This window comes from Nymphalis io, chromosome 6, assembly GCF_905147045.1.
Source record: "Nymphalis io chromosome 6, ilAglIoxx1.1, whole genome shotgun sequence".
In the NCBI taxonomy this organism is placed as follows: domain Eukaryota; kingdom Metazoa; phylum Arthropoda; class Insecta; order Lepidoptera; family Nymphalidae; genus Nymphalis; species Nymphalis io.
The window spans coordinates 1,232,212-1,254,819 of NC_065893.1; the positions used below are offsets into that span (position 1 = coordinate 1,232,212).

General features: G+C 35.0%; 1 protein-coding gene and 1 non-coding gene across 3 annotated transcripts; both read right to left on the bottom strand.

Annotated features, from left to right (window-relative positions):
* Positions 1 to 4,957: 4,957 nt before the first annotated feature.
* LOC126769116 (uncharacterized) lies at positions 4,958 to 22,141 on the bottom strand. 2 transcript variants are annotated; one of them, XM_050487679.1, is made up of 8 exons: positions 21,979 to 22,141; positions 12,222 to 12,410; positions 10,952 to 11,078; positions 9,613 to 9,724; positions 8,934 to 9,051; positions 5,966 to 7,824; positions 5,500 to 5,622; positions 4,958 to 5,407 (listed from the first exon to the last, which is right to left on the bottom strand). In XM_050487679.1, the coding sequence occupies exons 2-8, from the start codon at positions 12,347 to 12,349 to the stop codon at positions 5,115 to 5,117; spliced, it is 2,760 nt and encodes a 919-aa protein (XP_050343636.1). In that variant the 5' UTR covers positions 12,350 to 12,410; positions 21,979 to 22,141; the 3' UTR covers positions 4,958 to 5,114. The 2 variants fall into 2 exon arrangements, with proteins under 2 accessions (XP_050343636.1, XP_050343637.1); XM_050487680.1 differs by lacking the exons at positions 12,222 to 12,410; positions 21,979 to 22,141 and having other exon boundaries at positions 8,941 to 9,051; positions 10,952 to 10,973.
* Positions 5,664 to 5,737, bottom strand: Trnai-aau (transfer RNA isoleucine (anticodon AAU)). Its single transcript has one exon. It is a non-coding gene; the product is annotated as a tRNA-Ile (tRNA).
* Positions 22,142 to 22,608: the final 467 nt, after the last annotated feature.

Sequence of the window (22,608 nt, forward strand, 5' to 3'; positions counted from 1 at the left end):
TGAGCGTCTACAATCAATCAATCAATCAACAGCCAATCGTTGTCCACTGCTGAACATAGGCCTCTCCCAAGGTGCGCCAAAGCTCCCTTTCTCCGCCTTCCGCATCCAGTTGGTGCCCGCCACCTTCTTAAAGTCGTCGGTCCACCTGGCTGGAGGGCGCCCTATGCTGCGCTTGCCGATTCGCGGTCTCCACTCTAGGACTCGTCTGCTCCAACGGCCATCGGTCCTACGACATACTTGACCAGCCCACTGCCACTTCAGCCTGCTAATTTTGCAAGCTATGTCGGTGACTCCGGTTCTTTTCCGGATAATCTCATTTCTGATCTTATCCTTCAAAGATACTCCGAGCATAGCTCGCTCCATAGCACGCTGAGCGACTTTGAATTTGTGGACTAGTCCCGCAGTTAGTGTCCACGTTTCGGCACCGTATGTCATGGCAGGTAAGACGCATTGGTTGAAGACTTTCGTCTTCAAACATCGCGGTATAGACGAATTGAGGACTTGACGAAGGTTGCCTATTTCTGCCCATCCCAAGCGAATTCTTCGATCGGCTTCCTTCTCGAAGTTGTTCCTACCGACTTGTATTATCTGTCCTAGGTAGGTATATTCACTAACAACTTCGAGAGGGCAATGAGTCGAGCACTGCCCAGGTTTCGATGGAGTCGAAGGCTTTCTCGTAGTCCACAAATGCCATACACAACGGCTGATTGTACTCTTCGGTCTTCTGCACAATCTGCCGAACAGTATGGATGTGGTCCACGGTGCTGTAGCCTGATCGAAAGCCGGCTTGCTCTGGGGGCTGGAACTCGTCAAGTCGTCTGGCGAGACGGTTCGTGACGACTCTTGAGAACAGCTTATACACGTGACTCAGGAGGGAGATTGGTCTGTAGTTTTTCAAGAGGGTTTTATCACCTTTCTTGAAAAACAGTACCACCTCACTCCCGCTCCACGTTTCCGGGGTCTTGCCATGTTGGATGACGGAATTAAAGAGGCTTGCTAGCTCTTTCAGGACCGGAGTCCCGCCTGCCTTAAGCAACTCTGTTGTGCTTATATATATATTTATATTTGTGTGATTCCCACGGGTTTATCCGAACTTGAAGAGAACAACTGCCCATAAAACCTCTCTACTTCTCCGACAATCTCAGGCCTAGAGGTAACGACCCCACCATTTTCAGTTTTAAGTTTTGTCAGACGCGGCCTCCCAAACTTGCGAGCGAAAACTTTCGATCCCCGATTTTGCTCAATCGCAGCCTTGATGGCACGGGTATTGGAGCGTCGGAGATCGCGTCGCGTCAGCGTTTTTATTATTCGATTTAAGGCCTTATCTGACAAAAACGATGGTAGTTCTCGTCGTTTTCTCATGAGCTCGAGTGTCTCAGCAGAGAGTTTTGGTGCGTTGTCTCTTCTCTGTGGCGGAAAACACTTGCGGGTCAAAATACTGCAAAACACATCGGTTCTCTCATCAATGCTGCTTATGGTTTCCAACGCGGTGAATTGATTTTGAAGTTCCATTTGGAACTTTTCGGAGCCTTGAGCAGCTTGGAGCATAGTAGGTCGGAGAGTAGACCTCATCATTCTCGATCTTTCGGCTTTTAAGTTGATATTTAGAGTGCCTCGAACCAAGCGGTGATCACTTCCGGTATTAAACCTGTTGATCACTGAAACATCTCTAAATATGTGCCTTTTATTCGAAATGATAAAGTCTATCTCGCTCCTTGTCACGTTATCGGGACTTCGCCAGGTCCACCTCCTCTGAGGCTTCTTTTGAAAGAAGGAATTCATCAAAAAAAGCCCCTGCGCTTCGAGAAAGTTTACCAGCATTTGCCCCCTGTGATTTCTGCAGCCCAAGCCGTAAGGTCCGACTTTCGATTCACCGCTATCTTGTACTCCCACTTTAGCATTAAAGTCTCCCATAACAACATTGTAGTGGGCCTTCGAGGTGTCGTTGAGGGCCTTTGCGATGTCCTCGTACATCGCTTCGACCACATCATCAGAGTATGTCGAAGTTGGCGCATATACCTGTACGACCTTCAGGGAGTACCTGTCGGAAAGTTTTAGGACAAGGTACGCTACCCGGTTCGACACACTACTGATTTCCACAATGCTGCTAATGAGATCCTTTTTGACTAGAAAACCGACACCACCCTGGGAGAGGTTATCACCTTCGCGGAAGTAGAGTAAGTTACCGGACTCTAGAGTTATCGTGTCCTCCCCCTGTCTTCGGACTTCAGATAACCCCAGTATATGCCAGTTTATATGACTTAACTCTACTTCTAATTCGGCGAGGTGATGGTCCAGCCTCATCGAGCGTCCATTGTACGTTGCCATGTGTAGTCGTTTTATACGGTAGCCTGCCGTGAACCGGTGATTCTTAGCACCCTCTGCCCTGCCGATACCGCGACCGCTACCTTGGTCGGGCCTAGCGGGCTTGCCGGTAACTGGGGGCCTTTTTTTGGGCGCATCTGCCATTAAGGGAGGGGTTTGCCCATACTCGCCGCGCTGGGCAGGCGTGTTGGCGAGCGCAGTAGGGGGGTAAGATGTTTATGGGAGGGGGGACGCTGCTGACCATCCCCCCTTTTCCCCGTCCCTCAGTCGCCTCTTACGACACCCACGGGATGAGATTGGGGGAGTACTATTCTAAGCCGGTACTCCACGGCAAGCGTCTACGTCGGGGAGGAACTGTGTTAAATTACAAGTCAATAGCTTAGGAGATCTCGTGTGGTATTTCGCTTACACACACACACACACGCACATATAATGTCCTCCAGACCAATTTCGGCCACGGCGGCCAATCTCAAGCGAGATAAGCCAACTGCACTGGAGATATTATACTGCACAACTGTGTGCGCAAACACAGGTGCACTCTCTATTCCCTAACTCTCGTATTCCGATACAACGACAATCGACACGACCTGACCGGTTCAGACGCAGGACCAACGGCTTCACGTGCTTTCTGAGGCACGGGAGTGTACACATTTCCAGCTTCCAGACCCCAGGTTGCCACTGAGGATTTTCTGACAGAAAATCCCAATACTTTTTTATTGGTCCGACTTGGGAATTGAACTCAGGACCTCCGGGTCAGCGGCCTTATATTTAGCCACTAGACCAACGAGGCAGTCTGTATATATATACATATTCATATATAATAATGAAAATAAATTAAAAGAATCCTGTTTCTAGGCTTTCGAATAAATAATGGTTTGAAAACTATATTGAAAACGAATTAAAGGAATCCTGTTTCTAGGCTTACATATCGTCACCGACATTAAGAGCGATGAGATAATACAAACTTTGTTTGGCATTAATAATATTGTGATACAAAATGAATCACTGTGGTACGTCTTTAAGGTCAGTTTCAATGGAATATTTCATTCATAGTCTACTTATGTGACTTCATGCTTCGAATATTTAAATAAAAATATATACATAAGTGTATATTTTTTTCAAATTGAATAAATCGAGCAATGATTTTTATTATCATTTTACACGAATTAGAAATATAATGAACAACAAATTTACAGTTTTTCATTTTATCGCCGTAAGCCAGCTGGGTAGGTACCACCCACTCATATACTAATGTATTGCTGTTTGGCGGTAGAATATGTTAGGATTATTGTGGTTGTAGTGTAAGTGAGCCATTGTACAGTGCAGGCATCAGGGACCTAATGTCTTAGTTCCTAAGTTGGTGGCGCATTGGCGATGTAAGGGTGTATGTAAGTTTAATATTTATTTAAGTACCAATGTCTATGAGTAATGTGATTCGCTAGTCTGCCTTATTATTTAAAAAAAGAATCAAGCGAATAGTTATGTTATATCCAACGATAATAATCATAGTATCGATAAAGTCAAACGCCATCATTAGTTTTCTCGTATTATATTTTAATCTCACACGAGAGGTCCCTGTTTATCCGAATGCAACTGCTATAGACGGAAACTGTGATAACATTGATGCCCACGCAACCCGACCTTGGACCACGTTATCAGTTTCCACGAATCTTACTAAATCGCACAAACACGCTATAATTCTGGATAAAATGAAATTTGCTTTTATGGAATGGGAATTGCTTAAATTCGTATTTTAAATTCTCTGTATACGCTTTCTACATTTATTTATTATCGCTGATGTTTTTTTGTTTCACGAGTTTTTTTTTGGGTCAAAATATAAACATTTATTGTGAGTTAAGCCAAAATGGTCTGGGCTATTACAGTTAGAATACGTGTCTTGGCCGAAGGCTGTGGGTTCAAGCTTTAGCAAGCACCTCTGTGTTTTAATGTGCTTATTTTGTGCTTATAATTCAAATCAGCTAAAAAGCTAGAAAAGGCTACATACGTTCTCCTCAAGAGGATAGGTCTTTGCATAACAGTAGGAAGTTAAGTAGCTCGTACTTTTTTTAATAAATATATTTATAAGAATTGAATGAAAACAACATCTAATCTATCAGAGGAGACAAAACTCGCTTTGCCAATATGTACAAGGCCTAAATCGGTCACACTCTTACGAGTTATAAACCATTGAGTTCAAAATCATTATTTTGAATGACAAAAGGCTTAAATTTTAAAAAATATATGTATAATACAGTTCGACAATATTTTAAAAGTAAAAAGAAGGCATATAAAAAATGATGGTAAGTGGTCACCAACCCAACAAAGACATTGGCATTGTAAGAAATGTTAACCATCGCTTACATCACCAATGCGCCACCAACCTTGGGAACTAAGATGTTATGTCACTTGTGCCTGTAATCACACTGGCTCACTCACCCTTCAAGCCAGAACACAACAATACCAAGTACTGCTGTTTTGCGGTAGAATATCTGATGAGTGGGTGATACCTACTCAGACGAGCGTGCACAAAGCTCTACCACCAGTAATTTAGCATATTATAAAAAAAAAATGTTAGTTCGTAATCATTTATTTTCAAATAAATCTTAACATAATTACTATATTATTAGACAAGTATTATAATTGTTATTCACTCAATTCTAGTCTTTGGCACAACAAATAAAAAATAATAATTAATTTACGCTACAATTTTAATTTTCTAATATCTATTTTAAAACAACGCCATCTATCATCAATCGAGGACACTGTAATGAATTGATACTATAATGCGGTCATAATTCGGTTACCGCTTCTCCGTTTAAATTAACCACAGCTATTGCATGTTCCGAAGACGGCCGCCAACAAGGAATTTCGGCATATAAAGGTTCGGAAGTCGTATTATCTATAACATCAACTTTTGCTTCGCATTTCAAAGCTTCAATAGTGTAGTCGGCGACCGACAGCGGTCGTTGCCTTAGTAGTTCATCATCACACCTCATAGATGGCGTAACTGAGCATCTTGTTGGCATGGTTCCGAAATCGTGGTTTCTTCGTGGCAAATGATCATAGTGGCATTCTAAAATCCCTTTAAATAAAGATAATAAAACATGAATATAGGACATATGACAATATATGAATGATCATATCGACGAAAAAGTGTTAAAAAAATGTTCTTACCTCTAAAATTTTCAAGCATAACTGGTGAAATGGTTTGAACGACAACGGGTCTCATAAATTGTTTTAAATTTCTGTCCAATGTCGAAATAGGTTGGTAATGACATTTATCCAAATGAGGAGGTTCTAAAAAATTGGTACTATAAATAAAAAGAAAAAATACATTTTGGCCCATGAGGGGATCGAACCCGCGACCTTCGCGTTATTAGCACGACGCTCTAACCAACTGAGCTAATGGGCCGTTGTAGATTATTTTGAAATTTTGTAACACATTCTACATAACATATTTTTACAATTATATATTAAAATAAATAGCTTTTTTCAAATTATTAAACTATACATATATATATTTTACACACGACAAACTTTTTTCGTAATGTAATGTATAGATAAAATAAATCAATGATAAATTGCTCATTGTGTGAATTATTAAGTTGACACAAACATACATTTTAGAAAATCATATTACCTGGTAGAGGTGTATGAAATATGCTTCTCACGTACGGAGGAGGAACATCATTGCTATCAATCATAGATTGCATTCTGATATCATTCATTTTTCTTACATCATCGTATCTGGGCCTTTTACATCTCTCTATCATCACAATGATGATTGCCACTGTGATGACGGCCATCATCACACCGCCAGCTATACTTATCACCGATATCAGATCCATAGATGTGTGGTCTTTATCTTTTTCACTCATTACTGCGGTGATGTGTTCCGGCTCTGTTAAAATATGAAAAGTTTCATCTTCAAGTGGCTCCTGGGTTGTTATTTTATTAGCGTTAAACATTTTTGTAAAATTCGTTTTAGTAACATTAGCCTTCACTGGTTTAATATGAACTTTTATAGGTTTCTCTTGTAATTTTATTTTAGGTAATTCTTTTGTTACATTAGTATTTATTATTACAAGATGAGTTTTATTATTTCCTTCGTCCTTTACGAATATTGGTTTTGCCATTTTACTTATTGAAGGTATAGTTGTTATTTCGTGTGACATATTTTTATGTACATTTTGTTTGTTAGTTGAAAGTTTAATTGTTAAAGAGGTAGAAGAATTCAGTTTTTTAATAATCCCATTCGTCGTACTCGTCATGCTGTTAGTTGTTCTACTAGTTGCCATAGTTTTATTCACAAGTGCCTTAGTAACAAATGTTTGTTTATCAGTAATGGTAGTATTTAAAAATGGTTTCTTTGATGTGGTTGCTATGCCTTTTCGAGTCGTATTATTTTGTGTTAAGTTGGCTGTCGTTTTCGTAAAGCCCAAGTTTTTTGCATGGTTTGTCGATAGTAATTTTATAGTAACTGGACTAGCAGTTGATACTTGTGGTGTCATAGATTTAGTGAAGCCTTGTTCAGTTCTGTTATGGAATATTAATGAAATATTTGTTTTCTTTGATAAATATGATGCAGTCGTTAATGCTATCTTTTTGAATGTTGCATGTGATACAGATGTAGGTATTATAGACACTATTATCGTTCTTGGTGTTGTATTTTCTGAAATGGCTTCATTCTTATTAGTGGCACTCTTGACTTTTGTATTTAATATATCATGATTATTTTTTATTTTATTTTCATTAAATGTTGATTCACCTTTTTGAGTTGGTCTTATCCATATCTCCTTTGGTTTAAACTTGATCGTGGTGGAATGTATTTTGGTAGTGCTTTCACGTTCTTTTGTACTGTTGAAATTTTTTGTTGTTTCGTTTTGCGTCGTTAAAATTGTCGTTATTTTAAATAAGGTAGTGCTAGAATTGGTAGTAGAAGTTGCTGTTGTCGTGGTAGAGGTAGTAGTTGTAGTTGACGAAGCAATAGCAAAACTAGGAATAGTAGGAGAGCTTAAAGGACTCGTAGGAGATTTAGTTGTTATTGGTATTTTCTTCATTGTCGAAGATTCATGCTCAGTATAGAAGTTAATTGACGTACCTTCTATCGGTGTTTCTGTTCGATTATAGATGAAATTAACAACAGTTTTTTTTGGTACTTCAGTTATCATACTTGTCGTTGTGAGTTGTGTCATTAAACTGACGTCTACTGGGACTGAGGTAGTTTTTACAAGCAAAGTTGGTAAAGTGGTCGTTGTTGTTTTAAGACTTTTTGTTGATAATATCAACTTCGTGGTAGGCAGTGTCATTGTTGTGGTTGTGGTTGGAGGACGAGTGGAAGGAGTTACGGGAGTTTCTGATATTATGGCAACACTAGTTGTTGGTATGATAGGTGTTGATACAGTAGTTGCAAACGTTTTTACGGAAGACTGAGTAGTTGTTAGTAATTTCTCCATCAAAGCGGGTGGTACTGCAATTGTAGACATGCTGATTTGACAACTGTAAAGGAAAAAAATATAAGTGAATATAAGATTGAAATAAAAATAAATAATCCTCATCAGATCTTTAGTTTTAATAAATAATATATACATATTATAATATTTATGTATTATTAAAGAGGTATGTTTTGTTCGTTTGGTTTTTCCGGCATCCGAATCTCATATAATTTGATTTTATAGCCTCCGAATTGATATAAGATAAAAATATTTTAAAAAGGGAAATAATAAACTTATTTGCTAAAATTCTTAGCAAGATAACAGCATATTAATTGTTTATTTAAGCGGTTAATTTAAAGTTTTTTTTTAGACTAGAATACTTAGTGGTATTATAAGATCAATAAATATTAAAGAGGATTTTAGTATGAAAGGAAGAATACATTTTCTTGTGAGAATTTAGTGCAGGTAACAAGTGCGGCAATTATTTTATATATATTTTATTCTAAGAATAGCTTTTGTTTGCGATGTTATTAGAACCTCATCTAGAACGTGTCTGTGTTATTTGTCCTGCTTTTGTATTATAAATGGACGCAGTGATTTGTAGCAATTATCTTTTCCTATATAACAAAAAGCCGAGATGGCCCAGTGGTAAGAACGCGTGAATCTTAACCGATGATCGTGGGTTCAAACCCGGGCAAGCACCACTGAATTTTCATGTGCTTAATTTGTGATTATAATTCATCTCGTGCTTTACGGTGAAGGAAAACATCGTGAGGAAACCTGCATGTGTCTAATTTCACTGAAATTCTGCCACATGTGAATTCTACCAACCCGCATTGGAGCAGCGTGGTAGAATAAGCTCCAAACCTTCTCCTCAAAAAGAGGAGAGGAGGCCTTTAGCCCAGCAGTGGGACATTCACAGGCTGTTACGGATATAACAATGTCGCAAATTCATCCCACTGTACTCCATAAAAAATACATACACATATATGTGCCAACTATTATGGTAATCGTTCAAACGTTGTCAAAGTCTGTTCTGCAACATCCATTTATATATAAGATTTGATGATACTAATTTTATAAATAAATTGTTATTATGTATCGGTAGGTATATAATTATTATAAGCTTTAGTTGTGAGTTGTTATAAGATATATACCAAAGTGGGAACCCACCTCTCACCTTGCCATCCGTCCTCACAATCGCATTCCCCTGTAGTTGGTAAGCATTCGCCGTTGAGACATTCTGAGCAATTGTTTACGCAATTCGGGCCCCATTTGTTTGGAGGACAATCTGAAAAATTTGCAGATCAAAGGGTTCAATTGTCCATTTGGTTTCAGAATATAAGGCTAAAATTTAAATTAGATTTGAAAATTAGATCACAATTTTTTGGATAAAAAGTGATCAGGTTTTTCTGTAAATTTCTAAATAGCAACCCTGAATTTGAAAGTTGGAAGTGTATACACTCCCGTGCCTCGGAAAGCACGAAAAGCCGTTGGTCCTACGCCTGAACTCTTTCCGTGTACATGTATGTAACAGCCTGTGAATGTCCCACTGCTGGGTTAAGGCCTCCTCTCCCTTTTTGAGTAGAAGGTTTGGAGCTCTTCCGATCTTGTCGAATTTGCCGTCCTATCGTATTATGAGAATTAGGGAATAGAGAGTGCACCTGTGGTTGCGCACACACTTTTGCTGTATAATATATTCTACGCAGGTGGCTAATCTACCTGTAAGGTTCCAAAAAAAAAAAAAATTATTTAATAGTAAGTGACGTAGTTAATCAAACATTCAAAGGTAGTTGGAAAAGCTTTATCTGTAACCGAATAGCTTAAACGAATTGTTTATTTGTAAATGTACCCTGGGAACACCCATGTCCGGTCTTTCCATTGGGGCAGATTGGCACGCAGGAGACGTCCTTCATCTTGAAACCTGGACAGCAAACTGCTACCTCTGCTGTGCGTACCTCAGTCTGGAAAAAATACCAATAAAAATTGTACTCTTTATAAAAAGCTAGCTGTTCCCCGCGACTTTATCCTTCCATCCTGTATGTCTTAAGGGGTGGTGCCCTATTTGTAATTTTAATCGGATCAGTAATTTAATTTACTTGGGTACCTTAAGAAGTGAAAGTTTTTTTTAAATACCAGACAGATACTTCAATTTTATTTACTTGTATAATTAGTTAGTGCCGGTGAGTCCCACCTATCCCCCCACCTTATGTGGGGGAATCGCGTAAATGCATTTTTCCAGTGAAAAAAAAACATAGCTCATATTTAACAAAAAAAAAAAACAAATGTAATTTTACATCATAAGTATTTATTATGCAATATATTTGGTACGACTATTATATTGTTATGATTATGACCTTCTTCCTAAGGTTTTCTCTATACGATTATTTGTATTTCGCAGTCTTTAGCTATTTATGTGTAACAATAATAAACTAGTATTAATTTCGATTGCCTCATATTTTCTCAAGGCTTTGTAATATGTACAATCGATGCGATTCCAAAGTACATATTATTTTATATGCAGTTTACGTTTAATATGCTATAAATGGTATGTTAATAGTTTTATCCTTGATAGGGAATATCTAATTCTATGAGCCTCTATAAGTGTAGGTAAAGCGAGAGCACCACACTCCTTCAAAAGTAGATCAGATATGTATGTCCCACCGCTGGGCTAATACCATTTTACTGGTGGTAGGGCTTTGTGCAAGCTCGTCTGGGTAGGTACCACCCACTCATCAGATATTCTACCGCAAAACAGCAATACTTGATATTGTTGTGTTCCGGTTTGAAGGGTGAGTGAGCCAGTGTAATTACAGGCACAAGGGACATAAAATCTTAGTTCCCAAGGTTGGTGGCGCATTGGTTATGTAAGCGATGGTTGACATTTCTTACAATGCCAATGTCTAAGAGCGTTGGTGACCACTTACCATCAGGTGGCCCATATGCTCGTCCGCCTTCCTATTCTATAAAAAAAAAAAATCTCTGTTGAGGAGGAGGTTTGGACCTTATTCTACTACGCTGCCCCAATACGGGTTGGTGATTATGTGGCTTTCATTCGAAACATTTGAAAAATAATATATTTTTAATATTTCTATTTAATAAGTTATATTTTATAATATTTTTAAAATGAAATATCAAAATATTGTGAAAATATAGTGAAAATGTTCTAGTCTTTTTATATAGTGATATACCTCAAGTCTAGTGAGGTCGCGCATCTCAGTACTCCACTTTGAGCATCTAGGTGGCATGGAGAAGCACCATTCGTACGTTCTGACGGACATCGGCGCACGGTACTTCACACGTTTTGTGATGTTGTATCTGTAACCAAAAATAAGTCAGCAGGTCTATTGTGCAGTACGTAAGTACATAGCAGATAAATAAATAAACAAATATATTTTTATAGGTTGGTACTTAATATTATTTACATTAAACGTAATGTTTAATCATGAATTTCTCCAATAGCAGACATTTCGTAGTTATTCTTATCCTCGCTCTCATCCGATAAATCATTTATGTTAATGCTAATTCGTTCTGATATTGTATTTAAGTCTATCCTGAAATTACTTTTCCTTCCTTTCTACATTTCAATTTTCATTCATCATTCATTTCGCGTCCACTGCTGGACATAGGTCTCTCCAATGGCACGCCACTGAGCTCGATTTTCAGCTCTTAATCTCCAACCGCTGCCTTTTATGGATCAACCTTTTATGGCACACATTTCAATACATTTATGGTATTACATTTTTTCTTAGCTACCGTCATTATAGACTTCATATTCATTGTGACATATTTGCGGATGTTTTCACTTTCTCCATATTTTTTATTATAAACTTATTAGTAAAAAACATTAATAAACAAAATTACACTTCCAACGCAATAAGCGTTTATATAAGAATTTGAGGTTATTACGTTTCTTTTCCGTACCGGTATTGCTTCTAATTTGACTATCAATAAGTGTTATGCTTCTATATTTAATAAAATATTTTGATTTTGATTTTTAACATGGTAGCTAGCGCAAACTGGTTAATATCAGTTTCAGTCACTATAGTATTACACTACTACAGACACAAAAACGTCTCCGAGCTCAACCTGTACAAGCCAAATAAACAATTCTTGTTTTTAAATTTAAAAAAAAAAAACAGTTTTCAAAGTTCAGTTGTTAAAGATAGGTTTCCTTGAAATTCGTATTGTTTATTAAAACTTTTATCTTTTAATTATTGATTTTATTGTTTGTTTTTTTAATACTTTACGTGCATAATGTTCACTAATTTGCCAATTTATGTTATTTTGATTCTATATCTAATAATATATATAACTCTAATAAAAAAATAATGACGTAGTTATGTTGTGTGAAAAATATTTATGGATAACTTAAATGATTAAATTTTATTTGGATGTAATTAAACCATCGCAACATACTACACCATTGATATTATACGTAGAGACAAAAATAAAACTCACTTCTGCTGTACCATGCATACATTCGGTCCACTCAGAGTTACCACCTCCGTCACCACCAACGTCACCACAATTGTCACAACACACCATATTGTTTTTGAAGTTCCTTCCCATGTTTTGTTTGAGTGCATTTTCACTCGAATCGTTTTCCATCCATTTCGTCTTCACTTCAACGTAGTTACATAATTTCGGCTGTAATATTTTATTTGATTAATATATTACATTATAGAATATGTCTATATGTGTATGTCCTGCACATATAAAATAAGTACTTTTTATTAAGTCATCTTTGCCTTGGCTTGGACTTGAACGCATTAAAAAGTAAAACTTTAATGATATAGTCTTCAATTGTTCATATTATGCCAGTTAATAATTGTGTCAGTTACTAGTTACGACACAAGAGCTTATGAACTGATATGACAACGGTTGGGGACAATTAAGACCCCTCATCCTGAGTTAGTTGACCTCGTGGTGAATGATATAACTTAAATTTTATTAAATAATCCTTACGAGGTCTACAGCAGTTAAAAAAAATGGTTGTTCGGATTCATTAACTTTGAATTTCGAAGCTATTGTAATAGGGCTAGACATATATTTTAAATTTTGACAGCTGTCCAAATTTTGACGAGCAAACGATAGTTTGTGTTTACAGAAAACGTTTAAAATTAATATGTTATTAATTTTGATAAGTTTTATCATTATTATTATTGTTACTCTATGATCTACTTTTATTGGAAAGTGGTCAGTAAGTGCGCTTTCATGAAAACAGTGTTTTATATAACGTTTTAGATAAAAATAATAATTCATAAAATGTCTATTTAAACTGTTAGAAAATATTGTGTACGATAAGTGTCGATTTGGTGTTGATTATATGCGTTGCATTTAATTTGTCATTCATCTGCAGTTTTTATCCGACGGAAGTGAGATAAGTTTTTAATTCATTTGTCGGGTACAGTTAGTGCGGACAAATAACGACCAATGCAAAATAAACCTTAAGTTTATATCACAGGGTCTAAAATATTTTAAATGTTTCTTTTAACTAATACTTTCAAGGATAACGCAACTTTTGCTTATTTGTTCTCATTTGTATAGGATAAACTGAAATTTTGTTGCATTTTACATTCAAAATAAATAAAAAGAAGTAACTCTGTCTGTCTATCTGTCTGTAAAGCTTTAACGGCTAAACCACTTAACTACTGCAACTAGATTTTGATGAAACTTGGTATGAAGAAAGCTAGGAAGGACATATTTGTACCCAACAGTTTCACCCGTGGTTAATGTGGTCATAATTACATGCCTGTTTCATCCAGTTTGTCATCTTGGTTGACGTATGCGTTATTGATGCTTATGATTAGTGATCTGGTCTATGACTAGACCAGAGCACTAATCATAAGCATCAACAGTTGAAGTGTGAAGGTAACTTTTTTATATTATAGGTGGGTGGGACGAGCATATGGGCCACCTGATGGTAAGTGGTCACCAACGCCCATAGACACTGGCATTATAAGAAATGTTAACCATCGCTTACATCGCCTATGCGCCACCTACCTTGGGAACTAAGATGTTATGTCCCTTGTGCCTGTAATTACACTGGCTCATTCACCCTTCAAACCGGAACAGAACAATACAAAATATTACGGTAGAATATCTGATGAGTGGGTGGTACCTACCCAGACGAGCTTGCACAAAGCCCAACCAGTAATCATTTACTGGTATAAATTACTGGTTATCTGACGCAAATATAATTTTACAAATTGATCCAGTAATTCAAGATTATCAGGTACAACCAAACTAACTTCAGATGTAAAACATTGATAGATCTATCTAAAAGTAATTTTTAGTTTTAATTGAATATCAATCAAATCCTCATCAAATCATCAATATCAAAAAATTTAATTGAAAATCAGTAAAGGTGTTAACGAAGGAATTAAATATTTTTATAAAAAAACTTACTTAATTGACAATCAGATTACAGGTGTAATTTTTAGATATTTTATACTTATTTAAACAGAACAGTCTATAAACTATTTTATAACTTTACAGTATAAACTCGTACAAAAACCATCCAGCGGAAATAGCTTGTAAAACTACATCGTTTAACTTCTCTTTATATTTTATAAATACGGAAGCAGCCGTAGTAGCGCTACTTTTGATGCATTTACACAACACCAGAAAATGAAATTCACGCTTCTCTTGTAAATAGTTTAAATTTAAAACGTTTAGAACTACGAATCGCATCTACTTCTAAAATAGCATTATATACTAAAACCTTCTTCGAAATGCGCTGCATTTTCTGTTATTTATTTTATGTACATTGGCGTATTAGTTTCATCAGTCAGGTATTTAAATATAAAACTTCATTTATTAGTATATATGTAAATACCAATAAGTTTTGTGTATGCAAAAATATGCGTATAAATTTCTATAATTTGGTCCTCTTGACCGGATTTTGGCCACGTTGGATAATTTAAGACTAACTGCGCAGGAGATATTGTAGGTTCGGCGTTGCATGTAGTATTTTGCAAAGGTTGCGTTACAATATTTTGTTATGGCTACTAGTACAAGCCCTATCTATTGTAAGTAAAAAGCGGATAAGAAATCTTCACGATAGTACCAACAAAACTGAATTGCAATTCCTTCGGATGACCATTACGGCATGAACCTAAAAAATACGAATAAAAACGAGCACTTACTCTTATATATAAGATTAATTACAAAAATAATAAATAATTAAAGATAGTAATTTATATTATCAGTGCAATTTATACAATACATAATCATTGTAATGTGACCGGTGCAATAATTACGAATAGGCTAGCGTCATAATTATTTATAGTCGTCAGCTCCTAGATGTACTAGAGTACTTACTAGAGAAATATTAAAGGTACACACATGCAATAACACGCGTAACCAAAAATGTAAATGTTTCAACAGTCATGCTGACGTCATCATTTAACGTTGAGAATAAAATTAATGACTTAAGTGAGCTTTAAGGATCAAACAAATGCACGTTCAAGTAAAGTTAAATTATCTAAATGGAACAATTTTTAAGTTTTCAAAACTGCGCGCTCTATGATACAATGTTAATAATAAAACATAAATATTTGAGTAATAAATATAGAAGAGAAGCATACGCACACATGCATTACATGCAGGCAACATATTATTATTTATTTACAAATAATAAGCATATCACATGGCTTCGTATTCAGCTGGAAATAACTCGAAGCAACACTGATATCAAAATAATTTCTACACTAATAAATGAGGAGTATTTTGTAATCCCTGACTAAAAACCCCTCAAAAATATTATTATACTAGCTGTTGCTCGCGGCTTCGCTCGCGCTTAAGTATAAGTAAAGGATAAATGATTGGAAGTCTGTGATTTTAAAGTAAGAAGCACGACATGTCATTCTGGTTAGAAAAAAGTCTATTAAGGGCTTTTGAAGTGAAAACTTCTTTAGGCGCGTTGCGCTGGTTTATTGTAGGGGTTAAACTCGTGACTTTGCGTCACCGACGTGCTAATGTTAATATAATGAAAGATGCGTTCATAAATTTCATTCCTCCGTGTAACGATTAGTTTGCCTGAAGGTCTGAAATACTACTATTATACATGTAAATTTCAAGCAGATCAGACTATTTTTTTTTTCATTTTTATACTAATGTTTCCACCCCATTTTTCCCGTTTGGGGTTGAATGTCTAAAAACTAAATATTAAATATCATTCTTCGTACATAAAAATGACGGACTCTCCATAAAAACTTTCAACCCCTATACCCTTGGAGGTAGATTTTCAAAAACTCTAAAATGCATATTTATTTATTTCTTAGCAGAAGCATGTTTAAAAATTTTCATACTTCTAACATTGAAAATGACGTATTTCCATAAACCGTTCATCTTATTTCACGTCTAGGTGTGGAATTTCCAAAAATCCTTTCTTAGTGCGTGTTTTCATCATAAAATGCATTAACTGTCAAAATTTCAAGTGTCTAACCCCTGTGGTTTAGGCTCTGCGATAATGAGTCAGTTAGAACAAGTCATTATATATAGATACATAAGTAGATACGCAGTACAGTATATAATAGTCTGTACTATTGACGTGACAAGCATGAATTTCGCTTACATCTTGGTTCGCTTGAAACCTATACTAGGTTTCTTTTTAGTAATTATGATAGCTAGTATTGCATGTAGGTATAAAATGTAATTGGTTGTTACTATTTCGCATGCGTATATCAATTCGGTTACAGGATGCGACAGGATGTTATCAATGGAGGCGACGACCTCTTTCTAAATTGTCAATGTTAACTATACTATTATTCAATATCATTATAAGTATCGGACATTGAATAATTCTCAAAGCAAAATTATTCAATGTTTTTGAATTATTTTTGTGTTTTATTAGGTACTACAATATTATGCAATAAAAGGAAGTTACATAGAAGAGGGACTTGCTGTATTTGTGTGCTTTATGATGAAGAGGTAATAGCTGATGCTATTCAAAACGCCATTGTGTTTGGGTTACGGAGAAACCAAAAAATAAGGTGATATGTAAATATTTAGCTTTGCCTGTTACCCTATCACAGCTAAACAACTGAACCGATTTCGATGAAATTTTAGATATGAAGCAAGCTTGAACTCCAAAGGAGGATTAAATTAATTTGAATGAACAAATTAAAACATGAGTCTCTTGTCGGATAACTTTCGATTATGTATATATTTTTACTTTACGATAAGTATGATAATTTTCATTTTACTCTCGTAACGCCTGATGGTAAAATTTAATGATATGATGATTAAAATGTTTGCTATTATTTAATACGCCTTTATCTCTCTTTAACCGACTTCAACAAAAAGGTAAAGTTCTCTTTTTATCTTCCACTTTACATTATTCGCAGACGGCCGTCTAATCTCAAACTAAGCCGAGCTTGTACTATGGAAACTAGACAACTGATAGTACATATACTACTTTTATTAGACTCAGACTCAAGATAAACAGACATGTTCATGCACAGAAATATCTGCCCTGGGTGGGAATCGAACCGACAACCTTCGTCGTGAAAGGCAAGTATCTACCAATCACGCCAACCGACCCATTTGTAAATTTCCATTTTTTAAGTAACGTCACTGTATTTCGTTCTGTAAATGAGATTTTTAATTATTTTAATGCCAATTAAATAAAAATTGATTAGTTTTAAATATAGTGATATGTAACTTATTCACAATGGCATGTGCATTGCATTATGTATATCGTTTTATATATAACATAGAACGCTATTTGCTTTCGATAACATAAAAAGCTGAAAACAATTAGGGTTGTTTATTATTTATATACATTAAGAATTAATTATATTTCGTAATCATTCACATAATTAGAACATTTAATCAAACTTCTTTACGTAAATTAATAGTTTCTTATTAATTACTAATAATTTAGGACGAACACTAGCAGCTCCATCTATTAGAATTAATATTATTAATTTATGATTAGCTTATCGTTTACATTATTTTATTACAATTATATATTTTTTATTCTATATACTTAAATAAATCATTTAATTTTTTCATTAAAATTTCAATCTAAATTCATATTCTTTCATTTAATAAAAAAAATCTAACGAATAAGTTAAACAAAAGCACACCAGACGACCACACGACACGCGGTTACTTTTATGATACATATGTTATATACATAGTGTATTACGTTTTCAATTAATATGTAAACAAATTGTTTGTTTTCATTTTACACATCCTGAAGCTATTTCTAATTTAAAAACAATAAAAGTGTTATCAATCAATGCTTAAACCAATCGGGCTGTGTTTTGTCATTGGGCTGTTTGTCTAACTAGGTCTAATGGGGGGGTCTCAACAGGCCCCTTCCGTCTGTCAGATTGAATTGAATTGGCTATAAAACACAACTATTTGTCGGTATTTATTAATACACAGGGGGAAAACGGCTTAAAGAGATCAAAGGTTTTGTTCAATGCTAACGCTTCTATGAGTTTCGTTTTACGTTTTCATCAATGGACTTTTTATATTCGTTTCATTTGAAAAGTATGAGTGAAATCGGATTTCAATTCAAATACACGCGTAATCCAAAGTCGCTTTAAGCACTTTTTGCTTTTAATTTCTCTCACAAACAAAACCGTATAAAATGAAAAACGACCTATATACTTTGATTTATAATTTCAGCGGTTAATTAGCGTACTTTGAAGTTACACGTGAACGTAAATAGCGTGCAATTTCACGGTACGAAAAACTTAACGTTCCCAGTCAAATATATAATATAGATTACTACTTGACTAAGATATTATAAAAAGCTGAAAACAATTACACACATTTAATATATATTTAATATATGTATATAAATATATATATATATATATATAAATTATTATGTTTCGTAATCGATGTTAATTGGTACAATTAGATAATTTAATCAACTATATACTTTGTGCCATCAAGCTAAGCAGATATTTACAAAGGCGGAAAATGTTCTAACATTATCAAGCAATTACTAATAAATCTAACGAGTATGAATTTGTAGGGTGGGTTGAAGACAATGTTCCACACTCCTAGTGACCCAAGGCCTAAAGTTGAACCTACTTCAGATAGGGTCTAAAGCCAGCGGCCTAGCTACCTACAATGTTACAGGACAAACTTTTTAAAAGCTCGTTTCTTCTATCATTTGTTTATTATGTCTTTTTAGTTTTATTTATTTACGTGTTGCTGGGTTTACGTGGCTTTGTGCTAGCCTGCACAATATTCAACCGCAAAACAAACTTAATATTGTTGACTTCCGGCTTGAAGGGTAATTGAGCCGGTGTAATCAATCAATCAATCAATCAACAGCCAATCGTTGTCCACTGCTGAACGTAGGCCTCTCCCAAGGTGCGCCAAAGCTCCCTGTCCTCCGCCTTCCGCATCCAGTGGGTGCCCGCCACCTTCTTAAGGTCGTCGGTCCACCTGGCTGGAGGGCGCCCTACGCTGCGCTTGCCGATTCGCGGTCTCCACTCTAGGACTCGTCTGCTCCAACGGCCATCGGTCCTACGACATACGTGACCAGCCCACTGCCACTTCAGCCTGCTAATTTTGTAAGCTATGTCGGTGACTCCGGTTTTTTCCGGATAATCTCATTTCTGATCTTATCCTTCAAAGATACTCCGAGCATAGCTCGCTCCATAGCACGCTGAGCGACTTTGAATTTGTGGACCAGTCCCGCAGTTAGTGTCCACGTTTCGGCACCGTATGTCATGGCAGGTAAGACGCATTGGTTGAAGACTTTCGTCGGTGTAAATACAGGGGAATTTACATCTAAGTAACTAAGATTGGTAGCGCATTGATGTTAGGAATGGTTAATATTATTTACAGTATCAATGTCCATGGGCGATGGTGACCATACACCAATCAAGTGGCCCCTTTGCTTGGCCGCTTTCCTTGTATATATTTATTAAAGATAATTAAAATAAAAGTAATGAGATGGGTTGCAGGGTCAGAAAAACACACATTTTTGTCTCCCTTTGTATAAATATTAAGATAAATATTGTTAATCGCAGACAAGACTCTAGTTCCATAAGTCACAGATAGTGTGAGAATGTTGCGCTCGTTAAATAATTCGTTTAATTTTTAAAACAGCTGTTTGAAGCGAGCGACCATCATAAAATATTAATTGGCTTAACGACGGTTCCATGCACTCGGCCCATATTTGAGTTAATGGTTTTTTTTTTATCACAGATTATGTATAAGTCATAATAAAATTTTAATATAGATGATAGATAATAAATAATTTTTACTTTTTAAATTAAAAAAATAATATAATTCTTATATGGTAAAAAAATTATTAAGCTATTAAAATTAATTTGTACACGAAAATAATTATGTAAATTATTGTTGTATATGTTCATTCATATGTATATAAGAAGAAATTATAATTTAGTTATATCAATACAAATAAATACAATTGAAGTGTCTCTATGTGATTACAAAAATACTGCCTCTTTGCAGTTAATACCAAAACAATAGTTTTATTTTTATTTTTGTCTGTCTGTTTTTTTGTCTGTCTGTCCAGGATAATCTTTAAAGCGACTAAAAATTACGAATTCAAATAACTGAATTATTGTAAGAATGATTTTAAGGCAACGTTTAGTCTTCACCAACATCGGTTACGTCTACCAAAAGTTTTTAAAGTTTTTTTTTGTTGTATATATGTTGCAGCGTTGGCCTATAGATGGCGGTGTGCTAAATACGTATAATTTCTGATTTTTTTTCTAATAATTGCTCCTGCTTTACCTACGGGCATATGTAGCTTTGTAACGTGTAAGTCATGCCAATGATATCGTTGTCTTAGCAAATGGAAATACTACACCTAATATAGTATATAAGGACGCATTACGATAGTTCAGTAAATACATTTTTCTTTAATTAACAGAATAATAATAATCACACTCATACCATAAATAAGAAAGGTTGTGTGTGTTGTGAATATTTGTTACTTTTTCAAACTTTATCACAGCTAAAATATTATATAATTAACATATTTTCTTTTTTATCCCGTTTAATTAGATTTTCGATAAGGCGAGTATATATATTTACTGGGGTTAGAGCCTTGTGCAAGCTCGTCTGGATAGGTACCACCCAATCATCAGATACTCTACCGCAAAACAGCAGTACTTGGTAGTGTTGTGTTCCGGTTTGAAGGGTGAGTGAGTTCGTCAGTGTAATTACAGGCACAAGGGACATAACATCTTAGTTCCCAAGGTTGGTGGCGCATTGGTGATGTAAGCGATGGTTAACATTTCTTACAATGCCAATGTTTATAGGCGTTGGTGACCACTTACCACCAGGTGGCCCACCTATATGCTAGTCCGCCTTCCTATTCTATAAAAAATACTTATATATAATATAATTATAAAAAGTATTTATTATATATAATATAAATACTTTTTACAATATCAATTAAATAATTAATAATATCAATAATTTATAATATCAATTAAATTAAATTAATTCAAATTAATTAAGAACTTATTTTCGTATTGCTTGATGCTTTATATTGAATCAGAAATTATTAAAAGCTTAGCTTTGTAAACAAAGAAAATGTCATTATTTTTGTAAGCGCCCATTTTTGCATAGTTACTCACATATATAAGACTAGGGTACGAAACAATAGACCACACTTAAAACGGCTTTCAAAACGCCGCGACTTGAATTGTAGTTGCACTATTTTAAACGAAAAACGTATAAAGACATGCAAACAGTTGCAGGCAGCTTACATCTCAGCAGAATACCTTCTTCTTTTGAAAGAGTTTCTAAAAAAATATTTTACTGCAGTTACATAAAAAATGCTCTTCGAAATTTCTCTGCACTATTTAAATTGTTATGTAACACGTTTTATGAATGAAATATGTCTGTGTCGACAATTAATCTATGAGTTAATTTGAACATCCTGTCAATTGAACTCTATATTTCGAGTTCATTCGACAATATTAAATGGAAATTCTCATATTCGTGTCATAATATTCAAGTCGTTTATTGAAATTAAAATATATACCTAAAAGAATGTGTGTATGTATTTTTGTTTTAAATATTATATGATCTGTTTTTTCAAAAGTGTATCTATTTACAATATAATAAATGAGTAAAATATTAAAATGATCTATGTTATCTATGCAAATTAAAATATAAATTTGTTTGGACTATTCCAATATACTTTGTTTTAGGCAATTTTAAATAAATTCTTATTATTTAATAAATTTATACTTACATCCTTACTCTTCTTAAAATAAATAATGAATGAATCTTATTTAATTTTAGTCACAAAAAAACACAAACAAACACAATTTTATTTTATTTCACTATTTTACACAAAAAGTAAACATGAGTACCAGGCGAGCAGGAGATCTATGGAGGTACGTCACATGTGTATCCCGAAATACGGCCGGGACTCGACTGGGAGAGATAGCAACGTTGTGTGTAGAAAAAATAGGAGAGTCGGGTCGTCCTTTATTGCTTTCTTGGAAATGGGAGGAGCATAGAATAAAAATAAATTTCATATAAAAAGTCGTCTTAATCGTTTGTTTTATTTGAACCCAAAAGATAGTAAAAAATGCAAGAAACGAAAATAAGTAGACGGTTTAAGAACATTATTATATAAAAAAGCTTAATAAAATAACGTAGAATTTGTGTTGTTTACAGGCAGGAATTTTCATGCATAGCGTGGATGATTTCTTTCAAATTGAATGCTATTTTGTAAATACCCTGGTAGGGTAGTAAGCATCAATAGTAGGTTTTTTTTTAATTTCTTTGTCGTTATTATGTCACAGACCATACTTACTTTGAATCCTATGCTTATAAAGATTGAAGAGGCAACAATTAAACCGAAGCTTAAAACGAT

Bases quoted from the DNA above. Each gene is read 5' to 3' on its own strand.
- LOC126769116 (XM_050487679.1), bottom strand. From the start codon at position 12,349: ATGCACTCAAACAAAACATGGGAAGGAACTTCAAAAACAATATGGTGT. The intron at 11,079-12,221 runs GTGAGTTTTATT...TTTTGGTTACAG, and splicing joins GTATGCATGGTACAGCAGAA to ATACAACATCACAAAACGTG. The intron at 9,052-9,612 runs GTACATTTACAA...CAAATTTTTCAG, and splicing joins CGGACATGGGTGTTCCCAGG to ATTGTCCTCCAAACAAATGG.